The sequence below is a fragment of the Pelodiscus sinensis genome, chromosome 11 (assembly GCF_049634645.1).
Source record: "Pelodiscus sinensis isolate JC-2024 chromosome 11, ASM4963464v1, whole genome shotgun sequence".
In the NCBI taxonomy this organism is placed as follows: domain Eukaryota; kingdom Metazoa; phylum Chordata; order Testudines; family Trionychidae; genus Pelodiscus; species Pelodiscus sinensis.
The window spans coordinates 31,361,827-31,380,952 of NC_134721.1; the positions used below are offsets into that span (position 1 = coordinate 31,361,827).

The 19,126-nt window shown below is 40.9% G+C and overlaps 1 protein-coding gene across 4 annotated transcripts in view; it reads left to right on the top strand.

The window, feature by feature from the left end:
• FGD3 (FYVE, RhoGEF and PH domain containing 3) overlaps positions 1-19,126 on the top strand; it is a 204,074-nt gene that overhangs the window by 165,689 nt on the left and 19,259 nt on the right. For all 4 annotated transcript variants that reach the window (XM_075938919.1, XM_075938920.1, XM_025188018.2 and 1 more), the window contains 7 exons: positions 649-795; positions 1,588-1,680; positions 3,089-3,168; positions 3,597-3,627; positions 4,316-4,417; positions 9,680-9,742; positions 17,692-17,817. In XM_075938919.1, the coding sequence (XP_075795034.1) occupies positions 649-795; positions 1,588-1,680; positions 3,089-3,168; positions 3,597-3,627; positions 4,316-4,417; positions 9,680-9,742; positions 17,692-17,817 (642 nt within the window). The remainder of the gene's footprint in view (positions 1-648; positions 796-1,587; positions 1,681-3,088; positions 3,169-3,596; positions 3,628-4,315; positions 4,418-9,679; positions 9,743-17,691; positions 17,818-19,126) is intronic.

The following is a 19,126-nucleotide window of genomic DNA, read 5'->3' on the forward strand; positions in this document are numbered from 1 at the left end:
AGGAATGATCTAAGGAAGACATTGCTTGTATTAATGAAGCTGATCAAGTGAGGATGGCAGTGGATATTCACAGCATTTTGTGTGGAGATGTGATTATCCAGACAGAGGAAATTGTCTTTGTCATGCGTTAACTAATTGAGATCCTTATTCAATCCTAAATTGATAGTATTGAAATTGCAAATCATTTCCAGTTCAGCTGTCTCCCTTTGTAACCAGGTTTTGAAATCCTTTTGTATAAAGATGATTTGAAAGTAGGAGCAAGGCAGGAACTCCAGCTGCTCACAGCATGCTACTGGTTCACTCATTATTGACTATACTGGATTCACATTGTTGCTTTCCCTGATATGTATTTAATATTGTATAGGAAAGATCCAAAAACATCCAGATATTTTCAAATAACTGGAATATGCAGTTGTTATATTTCTAGCAAAGAGTGAGATGAAATAAACAAAGTAGAGAAGTGAAACCATTGAAGGGTATGGAACAGCAGTCTATTTTTGAAGGCAGATCTTTTCATCCTCCTCCATACTGTATTTGTTTCCATTCTCATTTGGATAGTACCAACACAAATATTTTGAGTAACAGACAAGTAAAATAATTTCTTTAAAAAATTGCTGCTTAGGTAGACATTACCTTCTGCACTTACAGGAAAAGATGCACAAGCTGTTAGAAGTGTATGAGCGACTTGGGGGCGAAGAGGATATTGTTAACCCAGCCAATGAACTCATTAAAGAAGGCCAAATACAGAAACTGTCCGCTAAGAACGGCACAGCTCAGGATAGGTACTTGTTTCTGGTGAGTTTCTTGCTGATTTGTCACACTCATGTATTCAGTGTTATTGCTGTGAAACATTCTCTCCTTCCCTGTCTCTGATCACGGTCCAAAACGCAAAGGCCAGCCCTTCCCCACGTGCCCTTCTCCACTATGGGTATCTCCTTAGAATTTTCTTTCTTCAGTTGATGTGTGACTAACTCTCTAAAGCAGGGATAGGCAACCACAAATAGTGGGTGGGCTGCATGAGTGGCCCTCCTTCACCTCAGTGGGCCACAGCAGCCCCTCCTCCTCCATGTGCCTCTTGCAAACTGGGGCACCGGAACCCTGCACTTACCTGCTCCTCCTTCTCCCTCCCTCCTTTCCTCCCTCCCTCCCAGCACTTTCAGAGCGTGTGAATCACCTGATTCATGCTCCATTCCTGCTCCTGCCCCTCCCTCCCAGAGCTGGAACGCTGCAAATCAGCTGTTCACATCTGTTCCAGCTCTGGGAGGGATGGGGAAGAGCAGAAACAGAGCACGAATCAGCGGATTCATGGTGCTGTGAAAGTGCTGAGAGGGAGGGGGAGGAACAGGAAGTTTGGGGCTCCAGTTCCCCTGTGTGTGTGAGGCACATGGGGGAGGGGGTAGCCAGGGGGTCCATGGGCCACAGCTCGCCAACCACTGCTCTGAAGCATCCAGTGTAAAAACAGGCTTTACTGGGTGTTAGCAGCATTTTATTATGAGAATCAGAGCCCCGAGTCATGACACTTTGCAATCAAAATGTGGATCCTTTCTTTTATAGATTATCTAGTTATATACCTTTTCTTCATTGCAGTTTAACAGCATGGTGTTATACTGTGTGCCAAAATTGAGACTGATAGGCCAGAAGTTCAGTGTTCGAGAAAAGATGGACATTGCAGGCTTGCAGGTTGGTAACTACTTTTTGCGCTTAATCACAGTTCATCTCTCTAGTCCAAAGGGCAGTGGTGCATTGGCATTGTGCCTGATGCCAGTCATGGCTGGAAGTTTTGAAGACATCTGACTGTAAGGCAGCTAGACTTCCTCACAGAATTATCTGCCTGTGCCAGTCCATTAGCTAATTCGGTCACCCTGGGGAGCTAGGATTTCAGTGACAGTGTCACTCTGATTAAGTTGACGGTGTCAGAGCAGTCAGCTTTTGCATTCTTCAACTTGGGGTTTGGTTTGGAAGTGAACTCAAACTTCAAGACGTAAGGGCTATGTTGCCAGGGAATCAAAACTAATTTAGTATCCTCAAAAGATATACCAGTAAATGCTGGTGTCTGTGGATTAGCTCAGCCATCTGTGAGCTGGTGCACTATTTTCCTACACTCTTGGCAGAAGTATGACAGAATTTAACATTCAGATTTATTTCCTCTGTTACCTCATAAATACAAATATTGTACTGCATATTTTCTGTGCTAACCTCTTGATATATTTCATCGTGTGGTCAAAAGTTCAGAGTGTGAGAAAACGTACATACCATAGACTTGCCAATAACCATGGCTAGTATTAAGTGGGAACGGGGCATCCTGTACATTATTGTAAAATACAGGATATCACTCCTTTACCATATTGCCATTCAAACCTGAGAGAAGATATAGTAGCTCATTACAAATGTCTAAATTGTAAGCTCTTACTTAGGCCTAGTCTACACAGCCAGGGGCCATCAATCTAAGTTATGCAACTTCAGCTATTTGAATAATGCAGCTGAAGTCAATGTACGTGGATCTACTTACTGTGGTGTGGCTGATGCTCTGCTGTTGACTTTGTCTGTGCTTCATGTTCTGGTGGAGTACCGAAGTCAGTGGGAGAGCACTCAGCAGTAGATTTATTGCATCTATACCAGATGGAATAAATCAAAGCCCGCTGGATCGATCACTGCCCATCAGTCCAGCGGGTGGTGTAGACAAAACCCGATCATGTGGGACTTTGAGCACCATGAAGCAAGTAATGCCCATAGCTGCTCCTGCCCCTCCTGCATAAATGGGTGTGGGATGATGGGAAGGAGCAAGGAATTGGCAAAATCTTAACCGCACCCAACTTAGAATGTAAACTTTTTGGGGGATGAAATCAGATCTTGCCCTGCATTTGTATAACACCTCACACATTGGAGTCTGGTTCCATGATTGGGGCTCCTCCAGGCACCCCCTCAATACAAACAATATGTAATAAGAAGGAAAAGAATTCCTCAGTCATTTGAAGCTTTCTGCCTTATTACTTTTGGTAGTCACCCCAGCTTAGATATTTAGAGGGTTGAATGTGGTGTTTGGGAATAGTTATAATGAAGAATATAAACTATCAACTGCTTTTTCCAGGTCCAGGAAATTGTCAAGCAAAATGTATCTCATACATTTTCGATAACAGGAAAAAAGAGATCCTTGGAACTCCAAGCTAGGTATGGTTTTTCTTCTGCCTTCCATCCTCTGGGCGAAGGCATGCTTTATTTCTGAGCTAGGGACAGATCTATGCTAGAATGGCCTACTTTTAGACCACAAAATCAATAACAAGCATGATTAATTACACTACAGGTAATATTTTGCTGTTCAGTCATAGTATATTAAAGTGCAACATTGATTTGCATTCATTATTAAACAAACAACTTATAATGGGCTGGTAGATCAAATTCCAGCACCATGTCATGCCGTTTGGAAATTATTATTTAAGACTGGCGTTATGAATGTTCATAAGATAGCTGGTGTAAAAGTTAAAATTGTTGCTGGAAGCAAAACCATGAGAATATCAATATTCTGACATACTGAAAATACTAATTTTGTAAAATACTAAATTTATACAGCAAATATGTCTTGTCTTTTATTTTTATAGGACAGAAGAGGAGAAGAGAGAATGGATTCAGGTTAATATAAAAACGTTGCTATACTTCAGATAGCCCCATGAACCCGATTTAGTTTACATTATCACATTTGGTTTATGAACAAATGGAAGTTGCATGTAAGAAATAAGGCAGAGTGACCTGGAGGGCTTAGTATGGTGAAGGAAGTCCTGCATTCTGATCCTGGCTTTGCCACTGACTTTGCTGTCTGGCTTTGTGTGATCCCACTTTGTCTCTCTGCCACAGTCTCCGATCTCTAAAATGAGCTTCAGGGGGTAGCCGAATTAGTCTGTACAGGATAAACTTAAAAAACAAGAAATGGTCTGTTAGCACTTTATAGACTAACAAAATGTGTAGATGGGATCATGAGCTTTATTGGACACAGCCCACTTCTTCATGATCCCATCTGCAGGTTTTGTTAGTCTATAAAGTGCTAACAGACCATTTGTTATCTCTAAAATGAGGACAGCAATCCCTAAATACAGTTAGGAGAAGTCAGCTCCACCAGCCACAAGAGAAGACCCTGGTTTCTGAGATTAGTTAGTATGTACCTTGCAAGTGGAAGACTGATAGAAGACTAAAAATCTTGTAAAAACAAAGGATTGTGACAGCTAGTTTAGTTAGCAAAGATTCTGCTAGTTTTCCTAAACCAGCAGATTTCCAGGACACCATTTGTGAGCCATGCTTTTGTCTTTCCCTGGCATTTTTTTAGGTCATTGAAGCAACAATTGAAAAACACAAACAGAACAGTGAAACATTTAGAGCTTTCAATAGTTCTTTTTCTCAAGAAGATGAGCATCTTCCAGATTCTTCAGTAAGTATAAATGATAATTCTACCTGTCTTCATTTTTGTCAGTATTTTCACCAACTTTGCCCCGAACTCCTATATATTTAACTTTTTTAAACATTATAGTTCTATATTACATTGTTATGCAGTTCACACCCATTTTTCTGACCCTCAAATTTATATCAGTCATGGTTATCCAGCCATGCAAGAACAAAATAAAATTACCCAGGGTAATTCAATGCAGGGACCTATCAGTCACGTTTTCCAGACTAGTAGCTCATTTGGCATAACAGGTGTAATTCTTCAATATTCTGAGTGGTTGGCTGTTTGGAATGAAGTTTGTGCAGCTGGGTGGTTTTGCACATTCCCTTTTTTGGAGCGAGACATTTTATTGGGAGTTTCTTCCAAGCTGTATACAAAGAAGTAATACAGAATTTAACAGAAAAATAACTTTTGTAGCAGTTCTTAATGACACCATCTTAAAAACATTAATAAAAATGTTATGTAGATCCTAGCCATAGAATTTTCTATGATTGTTCAGAAATATCTATAAAATCACCCCTCTCAAATGCTGCACATTTTAAGAACAGTGTCTGTCTTTATTTTTATAAGGGTTATTCCCTTTTAAATTCTGTAGGACTTTCCCATAAGGGGGGTGGTCATTCTGAGAATTGGTTGCAGGCAGTCACTTGAAATGGACGATGATAAAGACCAAGGCCTGGGTCAGTTAAAAAAAATAGAAAGAGCCTCTGAAATGGAAAATGTTTATGAGTATTGCAAGCAGAACTGACACTTGGGGTCATGGGGCCTGCCCTCGGGACAGGCAGATCTCAGAGCAGGAAGTCCAGGTCTGTCCCACCCAATTTCCTTGAAGTGCCGATCCACTGCAGCCTCCTTTTTCAGGGACTCACCTTTCATAGGCTGCCTGGGTGCCCCTGAGGGACATTCTGCAGAAGAAGCAGCACAGTTCCATGCAGCAGCGTTACTTCTGGGAAGTAACTTCCCCAGGGCCTGAGGAATGTAATGTAGACCTCTGATCCCAGCATGGCCCCTGAACCACATAGAGAGGTCTCCACAAGTCCCAGAGGTGAATCAGTGGTGCAGTGGGAATGGATGTGCCCTCCCTTCCATGCTGAACAGGGAGGAGAGAGTTCTTTTCACGCACCAGTCGAGAGACACAAAGTAGCTCCAAATTATTAATCATTTAGTAGTGTACCATTTAAACTCAGAAAAAATTGGGGGGGAGGAAAGGGAGGGAAACCCGAACTCCGTAAGCTAACATTTAGGTTCCACAGTGCTGCCTTCAAATCACAAGAGTTCAGATAGAGCATCTTCTTGTTAATGGCCAAATTAACCAGCTGACTTTACATGTCCACTTAAGAATAATTGTTTTCTTCATAATTATATCTGTTTCTTAAACTCCAGTTTACTTTGAAATTTTGAACACGAGGTAGCCACGTGCTCATACACTAGCAGTTCTTAAAAAGACAAACAGGAAAGAAATGTGATTCATTTCTCACCTGAGAGGTGAATGCAATATGCCCATTAATTTCCTCCATACCAGCTCGCTCACCAGTATTTTTGGAAGATCAGATGATCAACTTTGATGTCAAGCTGAATGCCCAATAAATTGTTGTCAGTTAAAAAGAGCTGAAATTGATACTATAAATTCATAAAACTGGATAAATGCCGAGAGCAATCTCAGAACAGCAATTTCATCCCAGTGTAGGTATATTAAGTAAGTTTGCCATCATCATGAGATATTAGACAGATCAGAATGCATTAAAGTGAAAAATAGATGAAATATTATCCTCACTTCATATGATAAGAATGGCTACATTCTGACTGGCTATAATTTATATTTATATCGGCTCCCAAGTGGTGTGACTTCTGTTGTGATCCATTGTTCAGTGCAGTACATTGGAGTAGCTCGTTTGCTTATCTGTCAGGGTAAAATGAGTTTTGAATCCAGCAAGCTCAGGGGAAGATCTAAAGTATGTTGAGATTCCCCACACTAGGATCTGGGCAGCCACTATTTGTGCTGAATTGGCAGTCATGAGATCCTGTCACCTCCCCTGAATTCACACTTTAGAAAAGATTTGCTGAGTGAGTGAAGATTCAGCCTGGTTATTGACCAGTTATTTCTCCTCTCCAGTCCCAATATAAGAGCAACATCAGTGTTTCAAAGGAGTTACTTGAGATTCCTTTGCAGAATCTTCTTTTGATAAGAGAACATACATGGTGGTAGTGGGGTGAGGGGCCGGTTTCAGTCCCCATCTGCAAGGCTACATAAATGTCTCTTCTTGTTAAATAATATAAATGCATTCCCAAACAAAATGACTTTTCCCTATAGATTCATAAAAGCCTAGTGACCCTCAAGGGGTGGGAAGAATGCAATGGTTGAAGTAAGCTAAGGAAGAGCCTTGCTTCCTGTTATACTGAGAAGCTAATTTCAGTACAAGCAGGGAACTCCCAGGGTCCAGAAGCTGAATTCCAGCATTAGTCCTGTCCTGCAATTAGTTAAGCCCTTCTGGATCATGTTAACATAATGATTCTCTGGTGGAGTCATGTAGACGGATGAAAAATGATCATCCTCATAGGACAGATTTTACAAATGTTGAATGTAGCATTTTAAAAGTAACTTAAGGGACATAACTAGGGACTCCAAATTGGCAGGAGCACATGTACATTTTCCAGTAGGAAGGATGATACAAATATTTATTTCTGGGAAGGTAACATTTTTTCCATAGCGTCCTTCTCACCAGAGAACATGGGAGAGGTGTGTTGGAATGGAGACATCTAGATAGAATGTTGTAAGTTGCAGTTAAAATACTGATGGGGAACCTATGTGACCAGCACATATCAGCTGCCAAATGACATTGTACTGGAAACTGCATGGATCCTGTATCTACCTCCCCCACAGGATTTTCCCCACCTGGATGGCATTCACCACATCTCTGTCAAAGCTCACATCCCTCCCACCTTTATCCCCTCTCCCTGCTATACATACTCTCTCGAGGCCTTGTGTCACAGGCTTCATCCTCCTTCCCTTGGGACTCACCAGTGTTGCTTCTTAGCCGATTTGATAGAGTTCCTATAATACGCTTTTTTTCTGCTTTCACTTCTTACAGTACTAAGTGAGTGTGTTGTCTTCAAAGACAGTAGTGTTGCCCCTCTCTGCAGAATACAATGTAGCTGGTTGTGTATGGAGAGGTCAGCATATGTTGCATCCTCCTAAGTAGGTATAATCCCTCTTTCAGCTTCTTCTGGAGTAATGCAAATCTACCATTCTAGGTTTACATTGATCTAAAACACATGGATACTCTGTTGGCTGCTATTTGCCTTACAATGTTTGTTCTCAGCAGTTGTTCAGTTGTGTTAGCATAAAAAGGGTTACAACTAGACTTCAAATTTAGCAGCTCTTTCAGTGCTAGTGTATTGCCTACGGAGGGAACTGAACCTGTAATGCCCCACAGAGAGAATTGAACCTCTGTATCAGAAACAGCAAGGTGGGCGTGCAGGAGCCGGTTCCTCCCAGCACCAACTCTGCCAAGGGGGCAGGGGAGGCAGAGGTGCAATGGGGGAAACAGTGTGAGCCAGGACTGAGGAGTCCTAGCTCGCACTGGGTCCCAGACACTGCGCCTCTGATTTTTAAATGTGGTAAGAGCCGTCAGGCGCAGTGTCTGGAACCAGGTGGGAGCTGGGACTTAGCTGTCTCAGCTTGCACCCAGTCCCAGACCGCTGTAGCTCTGCTTTTTAAATGCAGTGAGAGCATGGTGGCTCTAACTATATTTAAAAAGCAGAGGCACAGCAGACCCCCCCTTGTCAACTAATTGAGTAGTCGATGAAAATTCCATCAACTACTCAATTAGCTTCCTAACTGCTATTTAACATCCCTACTCTGGACCTATAGCTGTGATCCACGATCAGTAGAGCCATGCATTCTATTATATATGTTGAAGTCGGTGATATGAATGGCATATGGGTATAATAGGGACTTAATGATAAATAGGGCCTAATCTTCTGAGATGCAGAGCATTTTCCACTATGGTAGCGACAGATATGGGTACTCTGAATCTCTCAGCATCAGGCTTGTGTTTATAGAAAAGTAGGGCTAGAAAGCGATGCCAATAGGTCGTCTCAAGTCAATCTATCCATCCTGAAGAAGTAGTAGGTATATCTAGACCAGGGGTCAGCAATAAGTGGCCGGTGGGCCAGATGCAGTTCACCAGGGCTAGACCCGGTGGGCCCCTGGACACTTTATTTACCTGCATATCTGCCAAATGTTTTACTTACCTGCAAGTCTGCAGGTGTAGCCTCTCTCAGCTCCCAGTGCCCGCAAATTGCCCTTTTTTTGGCCGGGGGGGAGGGGCTGCGGGAAGTAGTGCAGACTGGATCACCACTTCCCTCAGTTCCCATTGGCTGGGAATGGTGATCTATGGCCAACAGGAGCTGCAGGTGCCTATGCCTGCAGACTTGCAGGTGTAAAGCATTTGACAGCCACCAGTTGCTAACCTGGGTGAGCTACTTCCGGCCCATGGGCTGCATATTGCCTACCCTTGCCCTAGACGATCCTTGGCGGGTATTTGTCTACTCTGTTCTTAAACCTTCAGTGATAGGGATTCCAGAGCCTCCCTTGGAAGCCGATTCCAGAGTTTCACTATCCTTATGGTTAGGTTTTTTGCTTTGTGTTTGTCTTTTGTCACCTACTATCTAACCTAAATCTCCTTTGTTACAGACTGGAGTATTATGTCCAGAGTGTTTTTTACTTGAAATTTTTAGCTTAATTAAATTAACCATGTACATATGCTCACATTTTTCCTGGAATGTCTTTAAAGGAATCAGTTATGTAAACACTTAAATGGGTGAAATCTGTACCAAAGAGTTACACTGCCATCTTAGAACTCTGATGACTGCACAAACTGCTTTGCTATTGGTTTGTGTTACAAGAATCAATGTAGCAGTGAAATTTGAAAATCTGCCCCTTTTTGTAACCCAAAACTTCTTTTCTGTTTGAGGTGTTCTGTCTTAGGTGTTTATAGCATACATGCATGTTTCCGAATGTGGAAACAGGCCTCTGTAATTCATTGCCATCTGCAAAGTCACCCACTTTATTGCCAGCTGAATATTCCAGAGTAGTTGAATACACATGCAATTAACACATATTCATAGCCAGAACAAATAAGGGGTTGCAAGTACATTATTTCATGTTTTTTTATTTTAATAATTAAAATAATTTAAGTGTAATTTACATATTGAAATGTTCTTTGTTGTTTTCTTTTCCTTCAGATAGTAAGCACAAGTTCTGTAGAATCTATGCCAGGAGCAGATGGCTTCAGTGCATCTGGAGGGGTAAGTACTTGTGTGATTAACGTTCTTGTTTAGGCAGATTTTAAAAACAAACAGGAGAGAGTACTGCACCTTCTCAAACTCTGCTGCTCGTTGTTTTCTTCCCCCAATCCTGCCCCTCCTTCACCATGTGTGTGTAAGTTATACCCACAAGCACTCATTTGCTGAAGTTGAGCTTACACCAACATTTATATCAGCTCTAAATTTGACCATTTAGTTCAGGCTAAACTCACCATATACTGTGTGAACATAGACTGGATGACATGATTTTTCTCAGGGTTGTTTTTAGAACTCTGGTTATTTTCCCCATTTAGTGTTGTTATTGTTATACAGTCATTGACAAATTTCAAGTACAGTATATGTGTTTGCAACTGTATAATTGAATGTGAGCTCAGAAGTTGAAATTGAGAAATAATTAACCCATAGTATGTTTCTAATTTATTTCTGTTGACGGTGTGGGGTGGTGAAAAGGTTGGTTCTTTAATACCCTGGAAGATTGGGTACAGTGCAAGCCAAATATTTTTTATAACACTTTCAACACAGGCCTCAGAGCCTTTTGATGTAGGCTGCTGAATCATTTCAGCACTCCTACTCTAGGGTTGGTGTGCTTATTATGTTCTCTCTTTAGTACTCTCTTCCCTCCCCTCTAAGACAGCCTGCCGGAATCTTACATCTTTGGGAAGGATCTTAGATACTGCATGACTACCGTCAATAGCATGGGGCCTTGCCAAAATTTATCCCAGTTTCTTGTGGAATGGTCAGGAGTGGTCTTTAATCCATGGATGTGGATGCAGATATCTGTTCCTCATTTTTCCGGATACAGATACAAAATTTTATATCCGCACAGGGCTGTAATTATTTATCCAGTGCGTATAAGGTAGTCTCAAGGCAGCCTCACATTGTGCCCCTGTCTCCTTCCATCCATTTGTGTAGTAGAAGATAGGTTTTAGAAGTGGAACCTAAACAGTCCTTGTTGTCCCTTTCTGGAAGCTGATGTGAGATGCTGCATGGCATCTGTCCTCCTTCCCCCCATTTACTCCCTATCACTAGCAGGCCTTCTGTGGTCCAGCTCCTACATATGTACAGAATCAGACCAGGAACACACTTAATAGGATGATTCTTCAAGATTCTTTGTTGTGATTGGTGCGTTGTTAAGAGTTCTGCCCAGGAAACACATCCTACTTTCAGAAATCAGTAAGCAAAGGGTTAACCATTTTGTATAGGTCAGTGTTGATGCAACACCAGATAAGGGGAACTGATACAGATAATTATCATTCAATTTAAAGTCATTATTTAAGTGCATAATTCCGTACTGTACCACTATCAGCACATAATCTATTACAAATGAAAGACTTTTTGGAAGCTCATAGTCTTCTCAGTGTTTATATTTAGTCATATTCTGCCTTTCCCTGATAAACAGTGAAAGTCGCAGGATACTTCTGTTTTTCTTTATACTTAATCACACATTCGGAGGTACAATGTTTGGGTTGCAAATATTATTGAAAAATATTTGTTTGTTTCAATTTCAGTTTTAAAAAATGTAAACATTTCTCTTGTTTTCATGTTTCATAACAAAATGTTTGCACAAAATTTATAGTTAGTGAAAAGTCTCAATACATATTTGAATCTAATTAATTTTAATACAGATTTGTGTAACAACAGATTTGAATTGTATATCTTGATTTACTTAATAATCTTCCAAAATTATATATTAAAGAAAAATAACACTTAAAAACCCCCTGAATTTAAATAACATATTTGAGATGATGAAAAAAATCCATTTTTTCTCAGCCTTATAAGGCTAATGTTCCTCTCTTATCTAAATGTTTCACATTTTGCTGTATTTTAGTACAGTCATGTGACTGAAGAGTAACATCTTCATGAACTGTGCTGCATGTCACAGCCTTAGGTAATATTTGATTTTAATTGTCCCACCTGGTAAGAATCAGCCCAGTATTTGTGTAAGAGGAAGTACGTTTGTACTACTTTAAGCTTATGCAAGTAAACCACTTGGTGGTAGTGGTGGTCAGCAAACTAATATCTCCCTTTTATGTTTGGCTCAACTTAATGAAGAAATATGAAGAAAAATTAGATTTATTTGAAATGTATTATGTATTAGCATAACCAGACAATAAAGAAATAGTGGAAGAAATGCAACAAGCGTACATTATGGTAATTGCTTATAAGAAACATACAGTGCTAATTACACTTTTATATACGTGATTTCATATCTAACCTACAATTCTTAATAATCCGTATAAATGTCTTACAAGCAATCCTACACACATACAGAAATTGGCTAAATCTAATTTATATCTAAATTATATCTCAAAAAAATCCCTGCAGCATTACAAAGTCTAAAGCATACTATTTAATGTGAGGTAACTCCATTTCACTTTACTCAACACATTTTCAACAACTCATGATGAAGGGGTGAGTGCGCCCATGTGTATGAACAGGTAGTTTTCACATGGAAAATATGTACCCCATTAAAAATGGGAAATGACCTTGGAAATCCCTCTGTTGTTCATGCATCTGTCTCTATGAACACCTGATTATCAATTTAAACTCCTGCATATAACTTGCGTGGACAGTCTAGGTGCTTATATTTTAAATACTAGGCTAGATAAAAAAGAGGAAAAAATAACAAGAAAATAATGAAATTACAGAAAGAGAGAATCCCCTAACCCCTTTTCATTCCTCAATGCTATGGTGAACTCTCTTGGCTTTTCTCCCTCCTTCTGAAGTGAAGGAGACTACAAAAGTTCACTAACAATGTCTTTTTTTTTCATTTCCCCCCCACTGATCCTGCACACACTTATGCATATGCTTAGCTTTAAAGCATGAGTTGTCCCAAAGTGTAATCATTGAAAGGGTCTTCCATTTTTTAATGAAAATTCAAAACTGCAATGAAAATTTTAACTGGAGAGCAAAATTTTGAAAATGTGAGAGAGCTGTAGAATCAAAGCAGGTTAGTGGTCAAAACATCCCTGTTTGAGAAAGCAATTCTTAGGCCTTGATCCTCCAAAAAATTCCACATGCGATTAACTTTGTAAGCAGTCTCACTGACATCAGGAGGATTGTTTGCATGAGGAAAGTTGAACATTATTGTTGTTCTATATACATAGTGACATCAAAAGGTCCCACCAGGGTCAGGCCCCCCTTTGGCTAGGTCCTTTCTGAACAAACATAATTATTTCATTTGCCCAAACAAAAGAGACTCAGCTGGTAAATGGAGCTATGACAATTAGGATCTGGCAACTAGAACACATGCATTATTCAAAACACTCTTGACTTGTGAGGAACTCTCTTCAGGCAGTGTGTAATTAGCAGTAGATGGCGCTGCTTACTGTGTGACCTCTGCTCTGTGGAATGGATAGACAGTCTTACTCAATGTAATTCAGTACTTAAAACAGACCTGAAAGCGAAGTCTCTTTGGCTCTGTCCCCATTACTGATGCTGAACAACTGCATGACATTAAGTCACTTGACATTTCTGTACCTCAGTTTGCTCCTTTTAAATGTGGACCTCAGAGGGGCATTCTGGAGCTTAATTAATATTTATTAAGTGTTTAGATCTTTGAATGGAAGGCTTTTAAATTATTTTTAAGGTTTTAGGTTCTTGTCATGGGCTTTAGGCCCCTTTGCCATACATTAAATACAATCATAAAAAAAATTAATCTCACCCAAAACCTAGTCATGAAGGTCAACCGATTCTGACTATTTTAGATGAAGAGGGAACTAGGTTTCAAAGTTGAGGCATTTAATGGAAAATACCTTCCTGGCAGCTTCCTCTTTTTTATACTATGGAAATGCACATTATTATCATCTCATTTATTAGGGAGCTACCCAGTGCATTCCAAATCAATCAGCTGACTTCCCGCTGAAGTAAGGTAATGTATAGTGAGGAATTTTAAGCAGTTGTTTCTCCGAACTGCAGTTATTACATGATATCTATTCCTGTTGATGCATACTATCAGGTAGACATAGTGTTGATCTTACACTATTCTTTAAAATTACTTTCCAGTAATTTAACTCACAAGGCCAAGTTTTTCCCTCAGTTACACCCCATGCAACCCCATTTACAGCAATGAAGCCGCAAGGGCATGTATGAGCACCACAATCTTTTAGTGCAAATTGTAACAATATAAAACTTTTCAAAATGTAGTTAGCCAATGATGAAGTGCTAAGGAAAGTTAATTCTCCAGCAGATGAAAGGAAATTCAGTCTCCTAAACATTTAATTAGCATTAACTCCAGGAGTAAAGCTGTAAAAGAAACCCATCAGAAATGAATGGGGTAGAAATGCTGGGGAAAAAAAGATGCTATTTAAACTCATGCTGATTAGGGAAAATATGCCATGTCTCCTTAATTGTATGCCTTACTTTGAGAAGGTCTGATATAGTCTGAAATGAAACTCAAGTAATAGTCATTGAAGTCATCTGTACATGTTTTAGTTGTGACAGTGTCAGGTTAGCTACCTGTGAAGTGCAGCACCACATTTGAGCTGTGTTAGAGAAGACATGCTTTCTGTTCTGGGCAGCTGTAAATGTGTGTTTAAAGAGAGCTCAAGACATTTTCCTTAAATGAGCAAATCTGTATCATTGCGCTCCATAAAATTTAATTGCAAATCATCATCTGTACCTCTGTAAAGGTTTGCCCTTGAAGCAGGAAGGAGACAAACAAAACTGAAAAGACAAACGCATTTAAAATGAGGGGGTAGCTTTTACTAGTTTTGGACTGAACTACAGCTCACTGTCAGTCAGATAATTTAATATCCTTGCAGTCAGGGTAGTTCATGTAGCACTGTTGACTGGTATTCTGCTTTCCACTGCCCCCAAAGAATATCAGAACAGAGGGTCAGTTAGAGGCATCAGAAGACTTACAAGTCAGCAATGTCCTGCTCAAGAAGAGGAGTAGGTCTTGGGAGGAGTGGGATGAGGACTTAGGGCAAGGGAGAACAAAGTGAGTGGAATTAAGGGTACATCTACACTATTGCAGGTATTGATGTTTTGAGATCGATTCACTAGTGGTCCATTTAGTGGGTCTAGTGAAGACCTGCTAAATGGACTGCAGATTGCTCTCCAGTTGACTCTGTTACCCTACCCTGGATAAGATGAGTAAGGAAAGTCAGCAGGAGAATTTCCTCCATCGATCCCCACTTGTGTAGACTGTGCAATAATTTAACTTAAGGTACATTGATTCCAGCTACGTTGTTCACATAGCTGGAGTTTCGTACCTTAAGTCAGTTTTCTCTATAGGGTATAGAATCATAGAATACTAGAACTAGAAGAGACCCCAAACTGGAAACCTCTGTTTTTATGTACTTGCTCCCCTCTCTGAATTCCCAAACCTCTGGAATCCTTCTCCTCTTCTGAAAGACTTCAGCTTTCTGAAGATGTAATCATTTGGGCAGGTGGCTCACTCATGCAGGCCTTGTGAACTTACCTCTTCTAATGGTGCCCAGCTCTTTGAGGAAGAACAGTGTGTGTGTGTGTGTGTGTGTGTGTGTGTGTGTGTGTGTGTGTGTGTGTGTGTGTGGTGTTCATTCTGTGTCTGGTACTGTTGGCTCATTCAGACTGCTGTGGGCATAACAAAAGATGAAAAGATGAAAACACAGCTGCATTATTGTGACATTACTGCTTGCATCTTCCCCCTAAATTGATGTCTGGAATGCCAATATCAACTCCATAACGAAAATAGAGTATCTCTGCTTCTGCTTTATGGGCATATGGTTAAAATTTACTAGGGAAAGATTTTTCTCTATAGATTGTGAATGAATTGTGTGAAGCAGAGAAATAGGGGGTGAGTTATTCAGGATTTTGTCTTCCAAGTTGCAGTTTCTAAGGATGTTAAATTGTGGTTATCTGGCTAATTGTGTAGTTGATACAATTTGTATCGACTACAAGATTAGTCAATAAGAACCTCTCTGCAGAGCCATGGCAGAGGTAGTTCCAGGAGCCAGTTTGAACTGGGACTGAGCAGTCCCAGCTCATGCTCGCTCTGGGAGCCACCCAGGCTTCAGCTCTACATTTAAATGTAGTAAGAACTGCTGGGCTCTTACTACATTTAAAATTCAGAAGTGCAGCGTCCCAGACCAGAGCGAGCCAAGACTGCTTGGTCCCAGCTCATGCTGAGTCCAACAATCCCTGTTCACAGAGGCCAGCACTGTCTGCCACGATTAGAAGCTGCTCCAGCACCAGCCCCTGTTCATAGTGGACAGGGCTGGCTGCAGACAGGGGCTGCTGCTGGAGCAGACTCTGCCCATGGTAAGCCTAGGCCTGCCACAGGCAGAGGCTGCTTAACAGCAGCCTCCCTATCCCCCTGCTGCTGTGTCTGATAGAGGCAGCTGAGATGGGGGGCAGACAGCACCACGGGGATGGTGCTTTTAAGCCAGCTCCCCCCAGCACCAGCTCCTGTTTCCCCACCACTTGCTGCCTCTCATAGGGTATGTCTACACTACCCTCCTAATTCGAAATAGGAGGGTAATGTAGGCATACCGAAATTGCAAATGAAGCCCGGGATTTGAATTTCCCGGGCTTCATTTGCATAAGCGGGGAGCCGCCATTTTTAAATCCCCGCTAGTTCGAACTAGGAAGCCTAGTTCGAACTACCGTTAATCCTCGTGAAATTCAAATCCCGGGCTTCATTTGCAATTTCGGTATGCCTACATTACCCTCCTATTTCGAATTAGGAGGGTAGTGTAGACATACCCATAGAGAAATCGGGGATGGGGGGAACAAGTAGTCATTACTCCAGTTGACTACTCACTAACAGCCCTGTGCAGTTCAACATTTTCATACAGGCATCTTACCATAGTGTGACACAGTTCCTCTGTATAGACATAACGAGGGCCCTACTAAATTCATGGCTACAAAAAACAATCACAGGCCGTGAAGTCTGGTCTCTCCCTGTGAAATCTAGCCTTTTGTGTGCTTTTACCTTATGCTGTACTTTCACAGGTGTGACTAGTGTTTCTGAAATTGGGGGTCCTGACTCAAAAGGGAATTGCAAGGAAGTTTCAAGGTTATTTTAGAAGGTTGCAGTATTGCCACCCTTACTTCTACGCTCCCTTCAGAGCTGAGTGGCTGGAGAGCAGCAGCTGTTAGCCAGGTGCCTAGCTCTGAAGGCAGCACTCCACCAGCATCAGTACAGAAGTAAGGATGGCAACATCATCCCATCCCACCCTTATTTCTATGCTTCTGTTTTCAGAGCTGAACAGCTGGAGAGTGGCTGCTGCTGACTGAGGGCCCAGCTCTGAAAGCAGCAGCGCAGAAGTAAGGATAGCAATACCATTACCTTGCCATCCTTACTTCTGCGCTGCTGCTGCCAGTGGCTGTGCTTTCAGAGCTGGGTTCCCAGCCACCAGCCACTGAAGGCAGGGCTGCCACTCACAGGAGCACAGGGCTATGGGTAACAGTGCAGTAAACCCACCCCACAGCTCCTTTTTGGGTCAAGACCCTTACAATTTCAACAATGTGACATTTTAGATATAAAGAGCTGATATCATGAAATTCATGATTTTGAAAATCCCATGACTATGAAATGGACCAAAATGGACAGTGAATTTGATAGAGCCCTAGACGTGAGTAAAATTCACCCCAGGGACTGTGCCAGAATAATTTGATTATAAACTTTTGTGGAGAGCCTTCTTTTGAACCATCTTTCTTTAAACAAATAGGCTGTTAAATGGAACGACTCTCTGGCTCTGGGCAAAGTGGATTCTGAGCGATAGGGCCCAGACAGCTGAGAGCCTTATAATTAAGTATCAGCGTGCACATCCCATAACCTCAAACCCAACAGACTTCATAAGAGAAAATGTTCCCTACAATTAGTCTCTATGGGGAATATATCTGGGAGGCGCTTCATAAGCAATGGTAGAAACTGAGTGGCAGAGCAATGTTTTGCAATAACAAAGTTGCATAATGTCACCTAACTGTATGTTTCATTTCAGATTGATTCCTGCAGAAAATCATCTTCTAAAGCCAAGCGAGACAAGGAGAAGCAAGCGTGCAAAAGCTGCAGTGAAAGCTTTAACTCCATCACCAAAAGGCGGCACCATTGTAAACAATGCGGAGCAGTGAGTATCTGAAGGAAATGGTGGCACTGTTTCATTTTCTGTCTGTTTAATTTTGTTTGTTTGTAACAGGTGAAGTCTTTAATCAGATTCGAAATTGTTCCATTTTAAGGGAGCTTTTCAGTTTCCAGTAAGATAGGCCAAGGTGTCTGCAGCAGAGCTGTGGTAGAAAAGACCTGTCCATTGGTGAGGCAAAAAAAACCAAAAGCAAATGTAAGGTAACATAGAAGGCCATGAGTGAGTCCTGGAGGAGACAGATGTCACACTGCTGTGGCTGAAAGGAAAGCTGCCTTTGTGTCTGGGTTTCTTTTGTATCCAGTGTCCCACAAACTAACTTATTGACCAATGTTTCCTTCATGTGACTAGCGCCCCTAAGCCACTCACCGCCAGCAGAATGAATAATCTGGAATATAGCTCTTCTAGATCTTTGTCAACAGCCTCTTCCTGCAAGATTCCAGGCGTCTTTTTCCTTCTCCCTTTCTGAGAGGAAACCAGCCATTTTGTAACTAATGTAACAAGTTCCAGTTGTTCTGATTGACTTGATCAACCAGAATGCTACAGGAGCATTGAATCTACAGTGCTAAAGTGATGGAGGTTGCATTTCCCCCATGGCAAAACTGAATCAGGATGCTTTTGGCCAAAGAGGATGTCCTTCTATGCTTGTAGGGCTTGAAGAATTCAGCACATGGAAAATCCAGGTGCTAGAAACCTAAGGCCTTAATTTTAATGGAGCTGAAGAGAATTAGATGACCATGTTCAATTGAATCTCAATGGATTTTAGATGCCAGATTTTTGGGGGCTCTTCTGAAAATCTCATCCCAAAATTACTTGAGATTGACCATCTTATTCTGGCTTGAAATTTACTTTTTGTGACATCAGTTTCATCCTTCCATGTTCCTGATGTAACTAGTTTAGAATAATCAATGAAAGTATATCAAAGTTTTGTGGAATGGAGATAAATTTAAATCTGCACCAACAATCTGGTAAAATGTGTAGTTAATATTAAAATCCACCCATTCTAAATCATTCATCTCATGAATCCAAATAAAGTTACAGTGGAAGAGATGCTATTATTCTGGAGTCAGCAGTCCTGAATCTTGAGTTTTTAAAATAATTATTAAAATATATACAATTCCTTTGGTATTTAAGCTCCTACTTCAAAGCTCAGTCTTTAAAAAATCAAACAAAAGCCTCCCCATGGACAAAAAGATAATGAGAATTAAGTTATTAATAATTTAAAGTTAAATAAACAAATGTTGGTTGTGCAGTGATTTCTGATGTAGGCAGTAAAATGCAAATGAAAGGAGTTAAT